At 31.7% G+C, this 23,491-nt stretch overlaps 1 protein-coding gene across 2 annotated transcripts; it reads left to right on the top strand.

The window, feature by feature from the left end:
* Positions 1-49: 49 nt before the first annotated feature.
* LOC139481695 (endoplasmic reticulum-Golgi intermediate compartment protein 2-like) lies at positions 50-21,656 on the top strand. 2 transcript variants are annotated; one of them, XM_071265161.1, is made up of 11 exons: positions 50-135; positions 4,706-4,829; positions 8,772-8,880; positions 9,667-9,713; positions 10,763-10,991; positions 12,370-12,465; positions 15,273-15,331; positions 16,234-16,332; positions 16,911-17,008; positions 20,313-20,475; positions 21,446-21,656. In XM_071265161.1, exons 2-11 carry the CDS (start codon positions 4,715-4,717, stop codon positions 21,622-21,624), a joined length of 1,194 nt encoding a protein of 397 aa, XP_071121262.1. In that variant the 5' UTR covers positions 50-135; positions 4,706-4,714; the 3' UTR covers positions 21,625-21,656. The 2 variants fall into 2 exon arrangements, with proteins under 2 accessions (XP_071121262.1, XP_071121263.1); XM_071265162.1 differs by having other exon boundaries at positions 57-168; positions 4,664-4,829.
* Positions 21,657-23,491: the final 1,835 nt, after the last annotated feature.

The following is a 23,491-nucleotide window of genomic DNA, read 5'->3' as shown; positions in this document are numbered from 1 at the left end:
CTATTAGTTTTATTAATAGAAATCTCATATAGATCCGTAAGTACTAGTCAGCAAATAGGTAAAATGTTGTAAACTTCCGGTTGAAGATTGTTGATGATGTGGGAAGAACAAATTGGCTAATTTATAATTTGAAAAGTATTTGCACAATAAGAACATTTTTTGATTCCTGTGGCTGAAGAGAAAATCAAAAGAAAACTCAGCGAAACAGCGTTTCAGGCATGAATATTTCATGAATGAACATTTTCCCACACTATTTTTTACTATGTTTTACTTGAAATTAAGTAGAAGCCGGAGAGGATCTCCTGTAGTTGGTGATCGCAATACTGGTATACCAGTATTGTCCACAATACTGGTATAAAAATTTTGTACCAGTATTGTAACTTTTTATTAAAAAACCAGCAATACTGGTACATTACTGATATACCAGTATTGTTGTTGTATTGTTGACTAGACTATATTGAAGATCAAAGGGAGATTAAATGAACTCAAAAAGATTATAGAGGATAATTGTGAAATCAATTAACAACCTGTTAAAAGTCATTAATATACTGGCACAAATAAACAAAGGATTATTGAAATAAACTCAATTAATATCATCATTATTATTTAAACAATTGCTAATAATTTATCATATTTCTTTACTTTATTTAATTCAATATACATGATATAGATAAAATAGAAGAAACGCTTATTAATTATCTGAGTAAATATTTAATAAATTCAAGCAAATTATTACACTCTTATATTAAACACTGTAAATTCAGCATTTACATGTATGCCTGGCCATCAAATATTTTGACAGATATTTAATACATGTATACATTTTTTTGTGTACTAAGGTCATATTGTGCATTTCTTTCAGTTGTCTTTATTTTCTTATTAATCTCTCACAACAAAAGATATCAATTATAAAATTAGTTGCTGTATAGGGGAACCTGGTTATAATCCTTACCTTACCTTACCTCTGTATGTTTAACCCCCTTTGTAGAGGAACCATAAGCTAGTATGTATAACTTGTGATATTTCTTATATACAGTGATGCCTCCACCAAATATGTTGCAATGCTGAGACTATTTACACAGTGAGATCCTACCCACACACAATTATATTACAAATCCGTTATCATATATATGTGACACTTTTAATAAATGATTAATTACCTATACTGTTTATTTAAAAAAAAACACAATACTGGTACAATACTGGAATACAATACTGGTACAAAAATTTTATACCAGTATTGTGGACAATACTGGTATACCAGTATTGCGATCACCAACTACAGGAGATCCTAGAAGCCTGAGTGTATGGAAAGAGTCCGGTATGCGAGAACAAGTTGATATTTGACTAAGTTGTCGGATAATTGACAAGTGATAATGGTTTGATTTATTTTAACAAAACACTGTTACATGTGATAGAATATAAAATAATCAATAATTGTTAAAAGGAATCGAAGATATATCTTATGAAAGATTTTTTACTGTCATCAGTACAAATACCCGTGGGCATAATTGGAAATTAGCAAAACCTAGATGTAACACTTCTTTTCGATTAAGACATTTCTCACAACGAATTATTAATGATTGGAATAACCTACCAGTTGAAGTTATTTCATCAAAAACTGTGGAAGCCTTTAAAATTAGTATAGACCGTCATTGGGAATCAGTCATGTATCAGTTAAGAAATTGATGAGGACACAAATAGTTTTCTATATAACTTTTTAATTGTGTGAAATATTGCACCAAATCATGCAGGATTGATGATTGTATCGGTTTTGAAAGTGTACCAAAATAGGGTGGGCTAAAAAGGATAGGATCCTTCCATATGAGCCCCACAACGATCTTACAGGTATATGGCTAATCATTTTGCTAATGTCTCAGGCCAAGGAAGAGTAAAGGTAAATACCGGCTTTAATAGAAAAGTGCATTGTTTTTGTCAAACTGACATGTACATCGATCTGAAAGTTTTGATGCCAAAAATCATTTGAAAACTTTTAATTGCGTTATTTAAATACTAGCTGTTTCACATTCCAATGTGGATATAAGGACTTTCACTTGTTCAGTATGCTCTATCTATCTAATATCTATCTTCCTGTCAAGGAGTGGACTCATTTTTGAGTGTACATGTATATACTGTGGAGTAGTGTCGACACACTGATATCTTGGATGGCGTGTCGAAAATGTTCCACAGAAGGGGAAGCTCGGATGTCTGGAGGTATGTTGTTCTAGGATATGATGGTGGCTGGTATGAATGAATATTTGAAACAAGCTGGTATGAATGAATATTTGAAACAAGCTGGTATGAATGAATATTTGAAACAATCCAGTCTGGTCCTTATCTGTCTGATGTTGTTTGACACTGAACCAGGGGTTCTGGTGTTAGGATGGCTGAGCAGGTGGTGTACAGGAACTTCTACGATATGGTTTATGATTTTGTAGAACATGATGACTCTGTTCCTGGCTCTCCTGTGTTCCAGTGGTTCCCAACCTAGTTGCTGAGTCATTTTAGTTACGCAACCAGGTTCCCTCGAGAAAAAGTCCCCCATTGCAAATCTGGCAGCCTGGCATTGTACGTTTTCCAGTTGATGAATTTGTTGATGCTGGCAGGGATCCCAGACAGCACTGGGCGGCATACTCGAGGTTTCTACACAGGAATCCAACAGATCTGGAGGCTTTGTCTGTGGTCTGGTTAATGTGCTCACACCAAGACAGGTCCTTGCTGATGTATAAGCCAAGGTATTTCCTACCTGGGACGCTTTCAAGGGTGTGGCAATGCAGATGGTAATCGCATATGGTGGGTTTGCGTTTCTTGCTAATATGGATGGTGGTACATTTTTGTAGGTGGAATGCCATTTGCCAATCATTTTCCCATTTTTCTAATTTATCTAGGTCATCTTGTAGCTTGGTGGAATCGCTAGTGGATCGAATAGCACTATATAACAGGCAGTCATCAGCAAAAAGTTTCACGCTCGAGTTAACTGATTCAGGGAGGTCATTGATGAAGACGAGAAAGAGCAGGGGTCCCATTACTGTACATACCCTGTGGTACACCAGAAACTACCTCTGCTTTGTCTGACATAGTTCCTTCCACTAGGACTCAAGTTGATCTAACTGACAACAGAAAAACATTGTCTTAATGACATTTTTATCATAGCATCCCTATAACTTAAAAGCAACCGAGTTATCATCTACTTCTTAGAATATTATAGTTCAGTGTATCAAGACCAAGATCAAGCTTAACATTTTCTAAAGACAAGTGCCGTAGAAATTATTAAAATGATTTGATAACATGATTTGTCCACATACTAGAAAAAAATGACTTTCTTGGTGCTTAACAATGCAGTGGCGGATCCAGAACTTTTTTATCCTCACACTTTATTCCTGGGGCAGTATGATTCTTTAAGATTGACCTATAATTAACAATGTGTTTCCTAACACAGTGGCAATCAATGGCAATGATTACTAGTATATCAAATAAATGGCTTAAAACAAAAATTTCAAATGTCAAATTGTCTCAATGGTAAATTACACAGCAGCAACTTAAATGTGTTACAGGGTTATAAGCACCTCAGATCAACATTGTACATGTATAAATCTAGTATATAAACTTTTTATTCCTGTGGATTCATATTCTTTAAGAATTAAGTATCATAAATCTGGTCTTCAAGTTTGAGTCTTATCTGACTTGCTATACAAAAGGCAAAGTATATAAAGCCAAGAGTTTAAAAGAACATCATCATGCAAACACCATGAACACAAACATAAATGATCAACAACATCATTGACATTAAACCTGGGAACACAGTATATGTCTATATCTAATAATATGAGGCAGGCATTACATGTGAAAGGGGACAAAGCACAGGCACTTGTTTCTATTTTTCTATTTATATGGATAGTCCACCTTCATATGGATAGTAACAAGTGCCTGTGGGACGAAGTCTATATGAATTATTTTTTGTAACATCAAAATCTGTTAAAAAAGAAACAGAAATACTGAATCGTTTCTGATTTTGGTTTTTGTTGTGAGGGATTTTACTTGTGACGTAATTTAAGTTTTGACGTCATGTTCAATGTAAAAAAAGAAACATGATCATCAAGTAACGTTAATTCATATTTTAAGACAAAGAATTACATGTATTAAAAACTTGAAAAATGAAATTGGTATTGTGTTCCTTGAGCTCCTATCTTTTACCAGACTTCTCAAAGTCTCATGACAACGAGACCTGAAGAAGGAATTAGATTTTTGCGTTCTGTGCAAATGCAGCCTGCAGGAATTAAAAAGTGACCAAAAAATAGTTAACGATTTGGGTTCATTAGTACAATGAAAATTTGGGGAAATTTTCCAGATTTTTTTATAATTTTTTTTATAGATTTTTTCTAATGTAATAGGGGACTTAATCATTTAATATATATGTTCCTGAACAAAAACAATAAAAACATAGGAAAAAAACGTTGAGTTTATTTAAGGCAGCTGTTGCCTACGAAACTCAAAAGAGGACAAAATCATCAAATCTGACTTTAAAATACTTAAGGATAGCTATTGTTAAAAGCAGATTTATGTTGAGCCTGCAACTTCTGTCACAGAAAGTTTGACATAGTGATTGTGATACATTGGAGGCATTATCTAACTTCTTAAAAGCTTTCTTTATTAGATATGTTAGAAGGTGGAAGACCTCACATTATAATTTGTTTTCTCATTTTAGGATTAAAGAATGAGGCGATTGAATGCAGTAAACAGGAAGCAAGCATTGAAAGTTGTCAAAGAACTTGATGCTTTCCCAAAAGTCTTAGATGATTACAAAGAAACCACAGCTACTGGAGGGGGAGGTTAGTAATAATAGATAGTTCATCACAAGATGTAAGTTGCCAACTTAAGATACAGTTGTTTCTCTTGGCCACAAAGTTGAAGTGCAAATTTTTATATTTGACCGACTAAGTTAAAACATTTACTACAAACAATTTTGATTTGGGCACAATGGTGAAGTACAAACCAATTTATTTTCCTGTTTGACTAACCAATAAAACATTTATTACAATTTATAGAAGAAAACATTCTGATAAGAGACCATGGATACATTTTGTATATTGAAGTGGTTAATGAAGATTGTTAGTTTAGTTTAAACATATTTATTTAGTTTTTATAACAATTATGGTTAATTTATGAGTTCACCCCGAATATGTCCAACATTATCTCAACAATGCTCAAAGGAAATAAATCTTACTCAAATTAATTTAATCTAACACTTGTATAGTGTTCAGTGTTGGCTTTTATTTTGCGAAACACTGATTCAGAAGTGGTATCCCTGTCCTTGTTGTGTATGCCCTTATCATACTTATATTTAAAAGTTATAAATTGGTGTATTAACATAGTTGTCTTTAATATTGGCAATCATAAAACATTTCTGAATTTTTATAGATGTTCAATGGTTATTCTTGCAGTTCTTACAAAGTTGAAAAGCTTAAAAATGTTACTGTTAAAATTGTGTTGACCTACAATATAAAAAAGAAGATGTGGTATGATTGCCAATGAGACAACTATCCACAAAAGACCAAAATGACACAGACATTAACAACTATAGGTCACCGTACGGCCTTCAACAATGAGCAAAGCCCATACCGCATAGTCAGCTATAATAGGCCCCGATAAGACAATGTAAAACAATTCAAACGAGAAAACTAACGGCCTTATTTATGTAAAAAAATGAACGAAAAACAAATATGTAACACATAAACAAACGACAACCACTGAATTACAGGCTCCTGACTTGGGACAGGCACATACATAAATAATGTGGCAGGGTTAAACATGTTAGCAGGATCCCAACCCTCCCCCTAACCTGGGACCTGCATATAAGTTTAAATGCCAAATTAATTAATGTTTATAATAAATCAACAGTAAACTAGTTTTTTCCCAATGAGGAACAGAACATGTAGAAAGTTCCAATACTTTTATGTAGACTTACAAAACATCTAAAATTTTAAAAAAAATGTCATTTTAAGCTCACCAGTTCCTACATGTAGTTTGATTTTAATCAGGTGAAACACATGTACATGACTCAAAGTTGCAATTTTAGATTTTGATTGGTTATTTTTCGAAACTTTTTCTTTGAAAACTAAAAGGCAAAATGTTTTGAAACTGCAAAACTATTAATGATTTAAAGCTGTCAGGGTGGCATTGGTAGAACAAAGTTCTCGCTGAAACCTAGAAAATATTTAAACATAATTTTTTAAGTAAATAAACTTATTAGTCCTCCACTGATGAAGTTGAAGAGGATTTAAGGTTTGCACTCTGTCTGACCTAGAAAATATTTGACTTAATTTTTTATGGTAAAGTCCTTCTGGTAAATTAGTCTTTCACAATTTTTTTCTTCGTGCTTGAAGATATTCAAGTGATATTTGTTTAAACATGACAAGTCACAGACCAAGTTTAAAGTTTGTTCCAGACTAATGATTTTTTGCAGAGTTATGGTTCTTTGACTTCTTAGACAATTCACTAAAATAATCATTTTTCCCCATTTTTGTGGTTACCGGGGCATTCATGAATATATTGATCTTTTGAATTTTTTTTTAGTTTTCTCAAATTTTGTTTTTTAGATTCCTTGTTCAAATGAATATCTATTATTGCAATTATCATGATTATGATAAACAGCTAAACCAACACCTATATTCTAAGTCATAAGGTAGAAGTGTAGTCCTAAAACTGTTATATGTAATATAAGTGTAATAATAGGAGAACTTTAGCTAGGTTGTTATCAATTTTGAAATTGATCAGTATGAAATGTGTTATAGTAGAGTCCATTTTCACAATGGGGAAATTTGGCAAGGAATTATGGACTTGCTCATAAAGTCCAGTGACTCCAGTCGATTCTAAATAAGGTTTGCTGACTTTGGATAGAGATTAGTCCAGGTTTAATACATGACTTTTGTGGATTTTTATGGCCCTGCAACCCAGTAATATAGTTTTACCCTTGTCCACAATTCCGTAATTCTGTCATTCAGTCATTCCGCAACAAACCCTTATACAGAGTTTTTTTCTAAACGCCTTCAGATATTGTGATGATTTTTGGCATGTGAGTGAGTTAACCAAGATAAGTTACAGATCAAGTTTGAGTTTTGTTCCGCTCAGCTAATTTTTGCTGAAATTACGGGCTATGGACTTTGATAAATTGTTGAAAATCACAGTTATACAGACTTTTTTTCTAAACACTTTCAGAAATTGGGCTGATTTTTTGTATGTGAGTTACTCATGATGAGCTACAAATCAAGTTTATGTTTCGTTCTGCTCGGCTAATTTTTGCCAAAATTAAGGGTTTACAACTTTGAAAATTGTTGAAAATCACAGTTATACAGACTTTTTTTCTATATACCTCCAGATTTTGAAGTGATTTTTGATATGTGAGACTACCATCATGTTTGTGTCCACATGTGTTATTGAAATTGCAGATTTTTGAATTTTTTGAAACGGGGCCATTCGTGTTGCTTTGACACATCTAGTTTTCAATAAAAGTATTAATAGTCCATCTCAAATACATGGATTTATTTTTGCAATAATAGATTAGTCCATTTTAAATACATTAATAATGTTTATTTTCAATAATAGAATAGTCCAACTTAAATACATAAATATTTCTTTTTCCCCTATGGATTAGTCCATCATTAATAAATGAATATTTAGTTTTGTAAAAGATTAGTCGCCTTAAATACATGTCCATTGTTTTTTTTTCTGTTATAACTGATGATGTAATAAAAGGTTACTTAGTAAATGTCAGTGTTAATTTGATAGTTTGATCTAAGTCTTTAAGTATCAGTGAACAATATTTGCTGATTAATTCGTTTAGTATGAAGGACTTGCATATACATGTAATACACAGATTTGTGTATACTATTGAATGAAGTTTGTAATCCACTTGTTAACCTTTTAAGTGTCATTACTGAAGTACACTCTTAAGTTTAACCCAATGAAGTTCATCTGTAAAGTTTTTAGTACTAAGAGTATTTATTTGTGTATTTGTAATTTACATCTGTATTTGTAAATAAAATAGCAATAACTTGTTTAAAAATAATTTTTTTAATGAAATTTCAAATTAGCTTTAATATTTAAGCTTCTTCAAATTCATTATTATGATTATCAAGAGAAAACCATCTAGAGTAAAATTAAGTTTTTTAAATGTTTAATAATACCAGTAGATTTTAAAGTGTTTTACTTACATGAATTACAACCACAGTACATACAACTACTCCTGTTAAAAAATTCTACAAAGTGTTATTTAAACTTTTTTTTAAATCCTATAAATGCAATAAAAAAACATGTATATACATGTATTATTGAAGTTTTGCATTTAAATTTTGTATAAATTTAACTTTGTTCACACCAACAAGTTTTGTCCTTTGCTTATGATCAGATAAAATTAAGTATATTTTTCTAAAAGTGTATCATCTGTTGAATGAGAGGTTTTTCAGCATGCAGAATATAACCAAAACTGAGCTGAAAAATGTACTTTCAGACTCATTGTTTATTCTCTGATTTCTGTAGCAATGCTCTCCAACTTTATATTTATTTTACTTGTCCTTTGTAGTGTATAATTTTGAAATAAAATATAAATTATGAAAGAAAGATATGGGTCAATTTACATGAAACACCTACATGTATGCTCCAAAATTGAAAATTAGTTGAAGAAAAAATTGAAAGTGGCAAAAGAGGTGACCACTGCAACACTCCCCAGTGAGAATCATTAAAACATTTTGAAACTTTTACATATTTCATTTCAGTATCTTTGGCAGTGTTTGGTGTTATCATCATATTGGTGCTTTCTGAGGTGATATATTATGCCAGGACAGAGCTGAAGTTTGACTATGAAGTTGACACACAAATGGATGGGTGAGTTGAATAACAAAGTCAAGTACATTGTAATTGCTGATGTTTAAGAATGATTGCTAGTCTGTTTCAAAATAACAAGCTTTATAAAAGACTGTTATAAATTAATACTATATAAATCAACTGAAAAAGCAGAAAAAAATGAAGGGACAGTGTCACAGTGAGCTTGTTTTCTAGATATATAAGCCATTAAAAATTTGGCAGCAAATAATTCTCTCTAGATTTTTCATACACTTTTCAAAAACGATAAAAAGTTAACAAGGATATTACTAGATTTTCAAATATGACATTTGAAACTATATGTAATTAGATTAAATGAAAAGAAAAGTAGGTGTCAGTGGGCAATTTTTTTAATGGCCCTACATCATGTACATGGATAAAACCATATGTTCTTAATATCAGGCAAAAAAAACAAAAAAAACAAGGAGCAGTCATCCTTAATATGACTAACTAAACATTTGTACAACTTGTTTGATGGCAACCATGATTGTAACTAGAGTGACATGCAGTAAAACGTCATGTTGTAACAAATAAATGTACATGTAATTAATCACTGCTTACATATTTGTTAAATATTTAAATTTCTGGGTCACCTGTACCCATGAAAACAATATATATACACACATGACTTTTAATTCTGATAATGCTTGAGTGAGTCTTTATTTTTGTTTCAAACCTTCTCACTTTTGATTTGGTATTTATATTATTAAACTGCATAGTGCAGACTTCATCATATTTCTAGTACATGTCCTGAATACCATTTATAAATTATTAATTTATTTTGTTTAGAAAATTGAAGATCAATATAGATATAACAGTGGCAATGAGATGTAATGGTAAGTATTCATGGGGGAAGCCTTCAAGGGAACAACAAAAATTCTATCATGTTCGTCCATGTACATACATGTATGTTCATACGTTCGTTTCATATAAAACTGTTTTCATCATTTATGCACATTTCAAGCTATACATAACACATAGAATTTAACCCTGAAAATAAATACTCATTTATATTCTTTGGATACATCTTCTGACATCAGACTCGGACTTCTCTTGAACTGAATTTTAATGTACGTATTGTTATGCGTTTACTTTTCTACATTGGTTAGAGGTATAGGGGGAGGGTTGAGATCTCACAAACATGTTTAACCCCGCCGCATTTTTGCGCCTGTCCCAAGTCAGGAGCTTCTGGCCTTTGTTAGTCTTGTATTATTTTAATTTTAGTTTCTTGTGTACAATTTGGAAATTAGTATGGCGTTCATTATCACTGGACTAGTATATATTTGTTTAGGGGCCAGCTGAAGGACGCCTCTGGGTGCGGGAATTTCTCGCTACATTGAAGACCTGTTGGTGACCCTCTGCTGTTGTTTTTTATTTGGTCGGGTTGTTGTCTCTTTGACACATTCCCCATTTCCATTCTCAATTTCATTGAATAAATCACCCTTTTTAAAAATAGTTGATCTGCACTGATTTTGGAACCTGTTTGTGGAAATAAACCTTGAATATAGACTTCATAAAAATCTGAAAAGAATTGTACTGATGATAGTGCTTAAATATGCAATTTTCCATATATATAAGGGGCATAACTCTTTTAAACATGACAAATCAAGACTGATTTTTGAAATGGTCCACGAAGTTGTGAATATAAACCTTTGATTATAAAGAATTGATAAAAATATGGTAAGAATTGTACATGTAAGACTGGATGAATGGACTCTGGGTATTTTTATGCATCTAAAAACTAATGATGTAAGGGAAAATTAAGATATACACAGATCAGCCTTGAACTGAATGAAACTGTTATTCCGCAGGAAACCACTAAAATCTAAATGCAGTGAACCAAATAAATTAATAATTTGTTAACATGTTTTTGTACTTTTTATAGCATTAGGAGCAGATGTAGTTGATTCTACAGGACAAAATTTTGGTCATCAAAACTTTGGTAGTTTAGAGATGGACGACACTTATTTTGAACTTTCTACAGAACAGAGACGCTATCTAGATATCATACAAGATGTCAATAAATATTTGAGAGAAGAATATCATGCCATACAAGAACTTATGTGGTTATCAGGTTCTGTTTATACATCGTTTAGAAAAGGCATGCCAGAAAGGTGAAATTCATATAAATCACACTGTGGATTCATTTATTTTTGTGGGTACCAATTTTCATGGATCAAGGAAAACTAACATTTTCGTGATATTTTAATTCTTGGTTTTGCTTAAGTCTGTATACCAGCCTTTTAAAAAAAATGGTTATTGATTGAACACTTAATTTTGTGGTGCACCTGTACCAATGAAAACCACGAAAATTCATATCCAAGAAAAAATAATGAATCCACATTTAATTTAGTACATATAAAATTAAGCAGGTGGGGTTTGACTGCCAATGAGACACCTTTCCATCTGAGTTCATAGGTCAATGTGTACGGCCTTCAAAAAAGAGCTAAACCCATACACCACAGCAAGCCATAAAAGGCATTGAAAAGACAAATGTTAACAATTCAACTGAGAAAATGTCCTGATTTATGTACACAAAAAAAATAATATAATGCAACAAAAATTTCTGAATAACAGGCTCTTAACTTACATACCTTTAAAGCAAAAAGTGTGACAATTGGTATTTGAATACATAGAGAAACAAAATAAAATTCCACAATATATTGACGGAATTTTTCTATTTTCCTGCTATAATAAAATTGAATTACACTTTTATCAGAGTAACAACTGTTCTATAAAGTAAAAACAAACCATTTCTTACAAGATAATCATCATTAGCTATATATATATATATATATATATGTTTAATCTGAATTTCAGATGAAAATGAAATCATGTTGTATTAAAAATGCAAAAAAAAAGGCTTTTCTCCAACATAAACCAATCTTTTTACTTATAGTTACTCAGCAAATGCTTAAAATATTGAATTTATTAACATCACCAGTTATAATATTCAAAATTATTACATTGAAGTGAATTCATGGCAGAGAAATGTTTTAGTAAAATGGCAAAAGGATCAATTAGGTAAACTTACATCAGACATATTTCCAGGGGTTGAAATTAGCGCTAGTCCGGTAGTCCGGGACTAGTAAAATTTGCGTCTGTCCAGTAGATTTTGTCAGCTGGTGGTCCGGCGGACCAGTAGAAATTTGTCGATAAAAATCACTGACTGCTTCGCATTCTCCGTTTGTTAACGAAACAATTTACCTGTGAAATCAATTACACGGTACTGGGGGGTATTACAATTGCTCAAGTTAATTAATATCTCGGGTGAGCGTCCTTCACAACAATATAAAATGTGGAATTTTTTGGAAGGAGTTAAACTGCCGGACAAAAAAATTAAGATAACTGAAAATACCCGGCTATTGAAATGTAAACTTACATCAGACATATTTCATGCGAAAGCAGGAAAATCACAATCTTGTAAATATATTTTTTTTCAAAATGTAATATTCTTTTAAATATAATAATTATTATTTTTTTTTTGTACAGAAAAGATAAACCATCCCACCGTCCAGATGCCTGTCGTATCCATGGAACTCTCGTTGTCAACAAAGTTGCAGGAAATTTTCACATCACTGCTGGAAAGTATGTACAGAATGCAGATGCAAAAATAAAAAATTGTCACACCATGAATACAAACAAGGCTAACATAGGAATCCCCTCCACAATATTCATTTTCATTTTTACAAATTTGTTTTATTTTTGTCAAAAAAAATCAATCATTGAAATACTGGTAATCTCTTCTATCATACTTTTTTCTTTGAGTTGTTTATAATTACAGATAATGACTTTAATTTGTCCACAATATATTTATTTTCAATTTGGTAAAAATAATATTGACCATGAAATAGTGTTTTAAAATACTTCTTGTTTACTTTTGTGGTTGATGCACATGAAAATGGGAATTTATAAAAATTGATATTTTCAAGTAACAAACTTCAGAATAAAATTGAATATATACTGACCGGCTTTAGAAACGCAACACTAGATTATTCTTTTCAATTTTCATTTTTAATTATGCTTTTTTTTGTAATCAAACTGATGAATAGAAAGTTCTGTCATTACTTAAATGTTTGAAAAAAAAAAGCAGTTCGAAAGTTGAATTGATTACGTCATTTTCGATGTTCAAATATTGTGGTATACACTGAAACCCTGGTTTTCCCCTTACCAATGAACGTGTCACTGTCAAAAGCAATGCCTGCCTATAACAAACGCCAAAATGATTGTCAGAAAGGTCAACCATTATGTTCGGCACGTTTTGGTTTCTGTTTTGCACCTTCTGATTTTGCCGTTGTTCCACCCATTACAATGTGTTTTGTCAATTATGCGGTTTAAACTTTAAGGCTCTAAATGTTTTTCTGCAGTCGATTCTTTGCTAGTTCAGTTAATGGGAAACATTTATGGCATAAATCTGTGCAAAATTTCATTCATCAAATTGGTTAGCAGTTGACGTTGCGGCCGTAGATCTGTCTCACAAATGACGTTGTCTAATCAAATTCTATTGACGTTGCATTGTCACTACATGTTGATCTAGTCTTTGATGGTCTTCAACAAATCCAGTCTACCGGTATCATTGTCGGAAGGACAGTAAGACGAGTTTCTGAAGTCAATTTTTTGTGTTGCAGCACGTTCACGTTTTCCTGTTTGCAGAATTCTAATGAGTTGATACAGCTTTTCATTCCTGAGTTTTGGCAATATGGAGATGCAACATTTTTTAAATGATTAAAGTGTGTCCAAGGATTGAACGAACTGTTTCACAAAGAAAAAAAACCGGAAAAAAATCTTTTATTGGCTCGAAATTTCTCTTTCTGAAATTTCGTGCGATCTAAAAAATCTGGTATGTTCAATAACCACAGGTAAGTCAGATGTTTTTTTTTCGAAAGGGAAAGACATATGATGAGCATGAATAGTAGTTGGATGAGGATCAAACATTATTTGGTGAAAAAAAATCTACAAAATGGGTGTTGCGTTTTTAAAGCCAGTCAGTATATATAGTAAATTTAGAAGTCCTTATTAGCTAGCCAGTTGTAGAAAAATCCAACTATCTCTCTTTAAATGGTTCATCCATTAAAGTCCCTTTCATTTTAAGAAAGGTAAATGTAGCTGAAAAATTGTTTGTCCCAGAAAAGACTTTTCTATTTTCCAATTAGGTAACTTTTTCAAAGTGCAATCCATTTTAAAAAGGGTAAATCTTATTGATAATGGTATATCCCAAATTAGATCAGTCCATTTTGTCTCTAAATGAATACTGTTTTCAAATCAGAGTATGAATTGGCTGCTGAGTAGCAGTTTAAGAGATAATACTTGTAACTGTTAATGACTATTTTTTCTAAAATCTGTTAATCATTGATTCATTGAAGACCCATTGAACATGTTGAACAGTTTTTAGTGATGACATCTTACTTAAGTATGATAGTTTGTTTACAAAATCTAGATATTTGTTCACTCCTAATGATTACTCATGATGAACTAATGTGAATTCATATAACGTTTTGATAACATCTCTTCTGAAAGGTGTTTAAGTTTGATTTTTTTTTTGGTTGTAGGACATATTATATTTTGTATTAAGAGGGATGTATTTTTTTTCAGAAAGTTTTCAGTTTTAGTTTATTTCAAGGTAGATTCAAGACTTTTTTTTAATATTCTATTGTGCTTAACCTCAATTTATTGTCAAATAAAAGCTAAACCTAGAATTATTCTAATTGGCAATACTCTTTTATTTTATTGGTCACAAATAGTAATAGCATTTCGAAACTTTTAGTAGAGCAAAATTTTGCTTTCAAAATACCACTGCGTACCCAGTACATTTATACAGAAAACTTTCATCAGTTTTTTTTTATGGTTTTTGATATAACACAATTTCTTTCTGCCCATCCCTACATGTATACTTTTACAAAGGTGTAAGTAATCATGAAATTATTTGAAATTATAAAATGTTAAAGTGAACAGTTAAAATCAAATAAAATTTGTGTGACAGTGATGAATTATTATCTCCCTACCCCAGAGGCGGATTTTGGGGGAGGACCCAGGGTGCCCCCCCCCCTTTTTCTGACCAAAAAAATAGTTGATTATATAGGGAATCACTGAAGCAGGCCCATAGAAGGCCCCCTCTGAGGCAGTCAGTGGGCCCCCACTAATGAAAATTTCTGGATCCCCCTCTGCACCCCAATACAAAATAGGGAGGAACTATGTATTTCTTCACCCTTGTCTGTACAACCATCCCTCGATCCATCCCTCAAACCTTCCCTCCCTCCATATTGTTGTTGAACAGTGTCATTTAAATTATATATGAGGCCTGCAATGTCACTGTGACTTATACATATCTTAAACCAGCGGGGGCAGCATCCTTTGTTACTTTTTCAATTGCTTTCATGAATATTTTTTCTTTTTAGATCAATACCAGTATTCCCAAGTGGTCATGCTCATATTTCATTTAACATTGGAGATAATGGTAAGAAATAATGATTTATTATTTATTGACTATATATAGCTAGACAAATAGCACATTTATTTTTAAGGTGGTACATACCACTACAGGGAGATAACTTCGAAAAATCAGCAGAACATTTTTAATCATGTTTTATTGCTATTAGAAATATTTTAAGCTTTCAATTATCAAAATCAAACTGCTATATATCATATGTAATTTTTTCGACATAGTGTGTGGTTCAAGTTTTTTCAACAATAAGAAAACCCCTGGACATGAAAAATGTTAAACAATTCAAATGAGAAAACTCATGGCTAAATATAATACAAAACAATTTAAGAAAAAACAAATATGACAGACTTGAACTTGCAACAACACCTGAACTACATATTCCTAACTTTAGACAGGATAATAAAAAATGTGGCAGATTAAAAACATTTGTGAGCGCTCAACCCTTCCCTGACATGGAACAATAGTGTATGGAAATATCATAAGGACCAACTGTAAAAATCAGTTGCAATTGAAAAGTGAAAAGATTTATACAAAGCACAAAAACAACAAACATAAAAACAAGACACAAAAGCACTGATAGAAGAGCTCTTGCAGAATTTGAATCTGGTTTTATTCTTATTACAGCTTATAAATAAATCATGTTCTCTTAGACTACATAGTTGGTCCTTTATGTGACTACTCAAACCTTCATATATTACTACAACAACTATGTAACTGATTTATTTATAGTCTAAAGATAAACTAAATCTTTTTCTTTTTTCTAGCTCACATGAAAGCTATATTTTTGATAGTATTTTGATACATACTTTCTTAATATGCATTTGTTCTGATTGTTGTTATTTCATGTAAAAAGTAACAAATAATATATGCTGTATAAATTTGTAATCTTTCTTAACGCGTATGATTTATTTCAGAAATGAATTATACCCATCGTATAAACCATTTGTCATTTGGAGATATAGTCCATGGCGTTGTCAGTCCATTAGATGGAGAAGAAAAAATTACCAAAGATAGTAAGTTAAGGAGAAAGACTAAAGTTAAAAAAAACAATGCTACAAATTCCCCTTTCATAAAAAAAAACTTATGCTAAGCTTTGAATCTTTATTGATCTAAAGCTGTAAACTTCTATATCATTTGGTCTGTGGTTATTAGTTGTCTCATTGACAATCATATTAAATCCTCTCATATTCTTAGAAACATACATTTAGACAATTTTGATAATATATTAAACACTCAAAAGCAAAATTTGAAAATATTCTAAAGGGTAGAAAAAGTTTGAAAACATCTGATGTTAATGTTTGACATCAGAAGTGACTTATGACATCATAATGTTCAGGTGTAAAAGACAAGGGCAATATTTCACAGAGGTTTCTTTTTTGCAAAAAGATAGTTTTTACTAAAAGAGATGTTTGTTTTATGATGACGTACATTTGCTAACATCTAAATCATTTGATCTCTGGTGGATAGTTGTCTCATTGGCAATCATACTACACAATTATATTTTTATATTTTAATAAAATCTATGCAAATTTATTTAATGTGGTATAATGGTATACTGGTATACGTTGTGACCAAATACTTTTTTTTGTAGATTATCATTTATTCCAGTATTTTATACAAGTTGTACCCACAGAAGTTAGAACCTACAGAGCTAATGTTGATACCTACCAGTATGCAGTTACTGAAAGGGTAAATTATCAAATACTATTCTCCAAAATTAAGTTTTATCTAATGCTTAATATGTGCATACGGAAAATTTACCAGTATGCAGTTATTTTTATGCCCCACCTACGATAGTAGAGGGGCATTATGTTTTCTGGTCTGTGCGTCCGTTCGTCTGTGCGTCCGTCCATCTGTCCGTTCGTTCGTCTGTTCGTTTGTCCGTCTGTCCCGCTTCAGGTTAAAGTTTTTGGTCAAGGTAGTTTTTGATGAAGCTGAAGTCCAATCAACTTGAAACTTAGTACACATGTTCCTTATGATATGATCTTTCTAATTTTACAACCAAATTAAACTTTTGATCCCAATTTCACGGTCCACTGAACATAGAAAATGAAAGTGTGAGTTTCAGGTTAAAGTTTTTGGTCAAGGTAGTTTTTGGAAAGATTAGAACTTGTTCTAAATCTTTACTTAGGCACCAGCCTCCCTAACAACAGGACAGGTTAGCTACTGTTACTAAATGTATTCACACTGAAATATAGTTCCCTATGGTTCTGATATATGTGCACATAATACACATATAAACTGAAAAAAACTGGGTATATTATTGGAGCAGTTCATTCAAGAATGTATGTCATTAAGGTGTGTTGATGTGCAGGCTTTTAAAAAACATTTTGATAGGTAACTGGGTATTGATTCAACTAGTATGATTGACAACTGTCATTATCACTAAACAATCAGAGACAAGGTGAACCTTTAATTACAATGCCCCACCTCCTAAACTGCCAATCAAATTGACCACATTACCTATCAACCTCAGTCTTACATAATTATACAGACCACTCAATATAATTCTTAATACACAAGTATTTGACCTCATAATTGAATACACAAATGTGTATATTAGATGTTTGATATTTATAAGGATGATAGATTTATTTATTGCCAAATACTTTTGATCTACATTACATACAGTGATTCTGTAAATTATATCTGAAAGATAAATGATTAATGGATTAACAAGATCTTAAAAAAATGAAATATGAATATAAATATGAATAAGTAAAAGGTATTCAAGTAAGGCCTATAATTTACTTGATTAATTTCCAATAATCATCTGTAATTAATCAACAATTAAATTAGTAATTTGGGGGGGGGGGGGGTAACTTCGATATTTTCTTGGTAGGGGTGTGCCATTTTTGCCTCAAAAAACGTACCCATTTTAATATAACATTCACTGAAATTCAGTACCTATAGTTATATAAATATTTAAGAAAGAATGACCTATACTTATATACAATATTTAAAATATGACCTATGCTTATATAAGCATATAAGCACTGCTTATATATATAAGCACCAACTCACCGGGGTTCATTTGGGAACTTATTTGAAAGCACTTTGTTTAAAAGGTGAACTTTCAAATGAATTGATATAATTTAATATAATAATTGACCATTAATAATGTATGATTCTCAATAGCATATTTATATATGATATGTAGATCATACCCCGAATCAATATATAGTTATCAAACGTAAATGCATTTTCATATAGGATATGTCATTAAAAAGGAGGGTCAATTTTATATAAAATCTCGCAAAATTATGACCCATATTTTTGGCACATCCCCGTATACCCAATAATAGGAAGTTGACCCCCCGTGATTATAACAAACCATTGTTTATTAGTTTATTTCCCATCAATCATTATGTCTATTTTAATCATTTGAATTTTTATGAGAATTGAATACATATGTTTGCAATCAAGAAAGAGTTACGTTGAAAAAGTACATTTTCAATGCCCTGTGTTGAAAAATACTTTAAAAATTGATCAAAAGGCACTCTAAAACTTTTAATCTTCAATGCCCTATAACCTCTGTTTCAACTTACAAAATGCCCCATAACAACATTTTTCAATTTTGTTTGTTGACACTTTAAAGTTTTAAGCTGTTGGTCCAGATTTATGTCTTACAAGGATAGTTGGTAACATTTACTAGAAGAATTTTTGCATTTTTTTGTTTTTTTGAAACATGTTCAGAACCGGCAACATAATTTCGATAAGATATAAACTGCAGTTTAAATAAAATTGTACAAATTAAGAGACCCATATTATTTAATTTGAGCTCATTTTATCTTCATACTGGAAAAGCAAGTTTCCTTCTAAAGACCTGCTGTAAATGCAATTTTCAGCAATAGTGCTTTATTAATGTTCATTTTTCCCCACCATACCTTAATATGAAATAATTCAAACTACTCTTCTAATCTTTCCATGAGTGATTTCCATCACTTTGATTGATGAAGCTGAAGTCCAATCAACTTGAAACTTAGTACACATGTTCCTTATGATATGATCTTTTTAATTTTACAGCCAAGTTAAATTTTTTATCCCAATTTCACGGTCCACTGAACATAGAAAATTAAAGTGTGAGTTTCAGGTTAAAGTTTTTGGTCAAGGTAGTTTTTGATGAAGTTGTAGTCCAATCAACTTGAAACTTAGTACACATGTTCCCTATGGTGTGATCTTTCTAATTTAATGCCAAATTAGATTTTTTACCCAATTTCACTGTCTATTGAACATGTAAAATAATAGTGCAAGTGGGGCATCCGTGTACTTTGGACACATTCTTGTTATTTAGGTAATAATTCAATTGCCATTTTAGAATTTAAAGGATTATGGGTAATTCAATGTTTGTACCCTGAAATGAAAATATTGTAGAGTTATTGATTTTAGTTGTTTGAGACATTAATAGCCAGTCATTGTGTTTTAATGTAAGCTCAAAACATAAGCTGGAAATCTTCAGATTTTAAAATGACAGAATTAATGAAACCGAAATAATTCCTAAACAGTTTTATCTGATTAATGTTAATTGAACAAAGTAAAGTTCTTTTTTCCCATAATATGAAGTTCTAGTTTGAATCCAAACACTTTCTACATGTAATGGTAGTTATCTCCTTCAGAGATTGAAAATAAAAACAAACTTGAGCATCAATTTTCAAAAATGACTTCTCAACAAGGGGAACTAACTTCTTTTTTTTTCTCAAAAACAATTATTAGAAATTCTTAGTGACTGGAATTATAGCAATGCATTTATTATTGTGTTTTTTCAAGAATGGACAAAACTGTGAGTTTAATTCTTGCAATTTCTTAAACATCTGCCTATAGGTATATATTTCAGTGAGTTATCAGAATGCAAGTTCTTATTATCATGATCCTCACCCAGTTGCATTATTCACATTAATAAAAACCTGCAATAATTTATGAATAAACAGTAACCATAGTGGTGTTGTATATCAGTTTATAGAAATGTCATGATTTTTTCTGTTTTCCTTTTCAGAATAGGACAATAAATCATGCTAAAGGAAGCCATGGAATCTCAGGGATATTTTATAAATATGATTTAAATTCATTGAAAATTCGTGTAAGAGAACAGCATCAACCAATATGGCAGTTTTTGGTTAGATTATGTGGTATAATAGGTGGTGTATTCTCAGTTGCAGGTAATTTTGCATTATGGTAACTTCATTAGTGTAGGTACTATAGATAGTTAAGTTATCACTGACTGAAGATTGAATATTTGATTTGAAAAATGTGACCTAATCACAAACTAATACATAAATACATAGGTTTGTTTAAAGGGAACTACTTATTATAAGTCATTTGTACATGTTATGCAGTTGTATTAGCATTGTCACATCTCATTTCCATGGTTATTGTTTAGTCATGTACCTTCAGTCATGATTCATAGACTTTGAATATTTGCAAAACTTACATGTTAGAGTGTTGCTATTTTAATTTCAACATTTTCATTATCAAAAATACAAAAAAGCAAGACATATCTGGAGGGGACTTTAGGTTTGCACTCTGTCTGTCTGTCTTTCCATCTGTCAGTCCGGTCAGTCAGATTTCCACACTTTTTTTCTTTGTTCTTGGAGATATTAATTTGATATTTGGTGTAGAGTGTTATCATTCCAAGTTATAGATCAAGTTCAAATTTTGTTCCGATCTGATGATTTCTTTTTGTTTACACCATGACAAGTTATAAAACAAGTTAAACAAATTTTCTAGTATAATGATTTGTCACCCGGTAGGGGACTATGTATTGCCATGCCATACTCTAAGAATGCTTGTATATTTTCAAATTAAATAATTATTGCGAGTGTGTTTATTTACAAATTATGAGTTATAGAAAAAATTGAAAACAACAGGTTTAATAATTTCAATGCGTCTGAAGTGCTTTTCTCGATTTACCTTCATCAGGAACGCTCAAAGCCAAACGTTTGAAATCAGAAGTGTTATACTGTGAAAAAAAGTATAGTCTCTGTTTAAAGTTCTGACATTATTAACAATGTGAATAAGGTTGTTATTTATGCAAGAATGTAAATATTTTAAAAGGTAGGAGCAGGTTAAAACCAAGGTTCCTAATTTAAATAGCTGTACATGAATTTTTTCATAATTTTTTTATTTCAGGGATGATGCGAAACTGGAGTGGATTCTTAGCTGATATTATATGCTGTAGATTTCATTTAGGAAAATATAAAGAAAGTGACAGTTCTTCATCATCTTCACAAATTTTAACACAATCATTGACAGATGACAGCAGTTTTAACAATTCACCAAAAGTTAATTTATTACAATCTGGTACCTGATCTGAAATCCAAATAAAATAAGTTTTTACAAACTTTGTATTTATGATGGCCATTTATACTAAAGCAATATATGGCAGTTCTACACTTCTGCCATTTATTTTTGGCTTTGTTTATCTTTCAATAGTTTGATTTCAGTTATATTTCTTCTGTCCATCCAAAAAAAAACAACTTGCCATGATGTAGCTAACAGTGTTGAAAGTACCGTCAAACACCAACAATCAGTAGATCAATGGAATGTGTAACTGTATGAACTCAATAAAAGCTCACCTTTTTTCTTAGTTTATTGTACCATAGTTACCTCTGCTGGTGGACTATCAGTCCCCGAGGGTATCATCAGCTCAGTAGTCAGTGCTTCGGTACTGACATGATTAAACAAACTTTACTAAAATTGTCCGTTTATAAATTTTGAAATTATTATGAAACTAAGGTTTCAACTCCCTCAGGCAAAGTTGGCTTTAGATGAATTTGGCTATTTATTTTAGGTATTTTTAACATATAGCTCTTCAACGATTTTCGGTACTTATACATCTTTGGATTTCAAATGTTTGGCTTTGAGCGTTCCTGATGAAGGTAAATCCAGAAAAGCGCTTCGGACGCAATAAATTATTAAACGTGTTGTTTTATATTTTTACATCACTGGGTCGATACCTCTGCTGGTGGACTATCAGTCCCCGAGGGTATCATCAGTTCAGTAGTCAGTGCTTCGGTACTGACATGATTAAACAAACTTTACTAAAATTGTCCGTTTATAAATTTTGAAATTATTATGAAACTAAGGTTTCAACTCCCTCAGGCAAAGTTGGCATTAGATGAATTTGGCTATTTATTTTAGGTATTTTTAACATATAGCTCTTCAACAATTTTCAGTACTTATACATCTTTGGATTTCAAACGTTTGGCTTTGAGCGTTCCTGATGAAGGTAAATCCAGAAAAGCGCTTCGGACGCAATAAATTATTAAACGTGTTGTTTTATATTTTTATATTTTTATATTTCTAATGTGTCAAATTTAATGCAAATTGCAAGATTATAACAATACAATTTGAGTGTGTATGGATCAATTTACTTCAGATTTTAAGATAAAGTAAGGACTGATAAATTGACCTTTTGGTTTGCACTATGACATTCAAGACAGCAGAGAGCCTTGTTTGAAAAGACATTATGAAAAAAGAGTAACCACACATAATAGCCATTTTGGAAACCTACATACACTCACAACTTGAACAACATAATATTTCACACACACCATTTGTGGGAAATTTAAGTTGCCATCCCTGGGTCTATTTTTTTTAAGTAGAAGAGGGGTGAAAGATACCAGAGGAAGTCAAACTCATAGATTGAAAATAAACTGACAACGTCATGGCTAAAAGAAAAAGACAAACTCAAACAATGGTACACAAGACATAACATTGAAAACTAAAGACTAAGCAACAGGAACCCCATCAAAAACGGGGGGTGATCTCAGGTGCTCCGGAAGGGTAACCAGATCCTGCTCTACATGTGGCACCCTTCATGTTGCTCATGTGACAAACCTGGTAAATAGTCTAATTCTGTTGGTCAAATTCGTGAAAAGGGAACAGAATTATAGTTACGACATAAGGAACATATCCGATATCATCTGTGAAAAGGATATTCCATAACGGTCAACCAACTTGTGATGGCGTCCGTAAAATTTATGAAGGGATGATTGCAACTTAAGCATTTGGAACTCTTGGTTTTATAGCTTCCTTGTGAGCAGCAACCCTCTATCAAGGAAATCATGATAGGAAAGGCTGGCCCGGGGAATATCATATAAACTGGTTAGGTTTATGTAATGCTATTTGAACCCCCTACCCATGGAGTTTGAACAGGACTTTAGCTTTGTACTA

Source organism: Mytilus edulis, chromosome 7, assembly GCF_963676685.1.
Source record: "Mytilus edulis chromosome 7, xbMytEdul2.2, whole genome shotgun sequence".
NCBI lineage: Eukaryota > Metazoa > Mollusca > Bivalvia > Mytilida > Mytilidae > Mytilus > Mytilus edulis.
The sequence above is the reverse complement of the archived record's forward strand: the minus strand, read 5'-3'. Positions and strand labels throughout refer to the sequence as shown.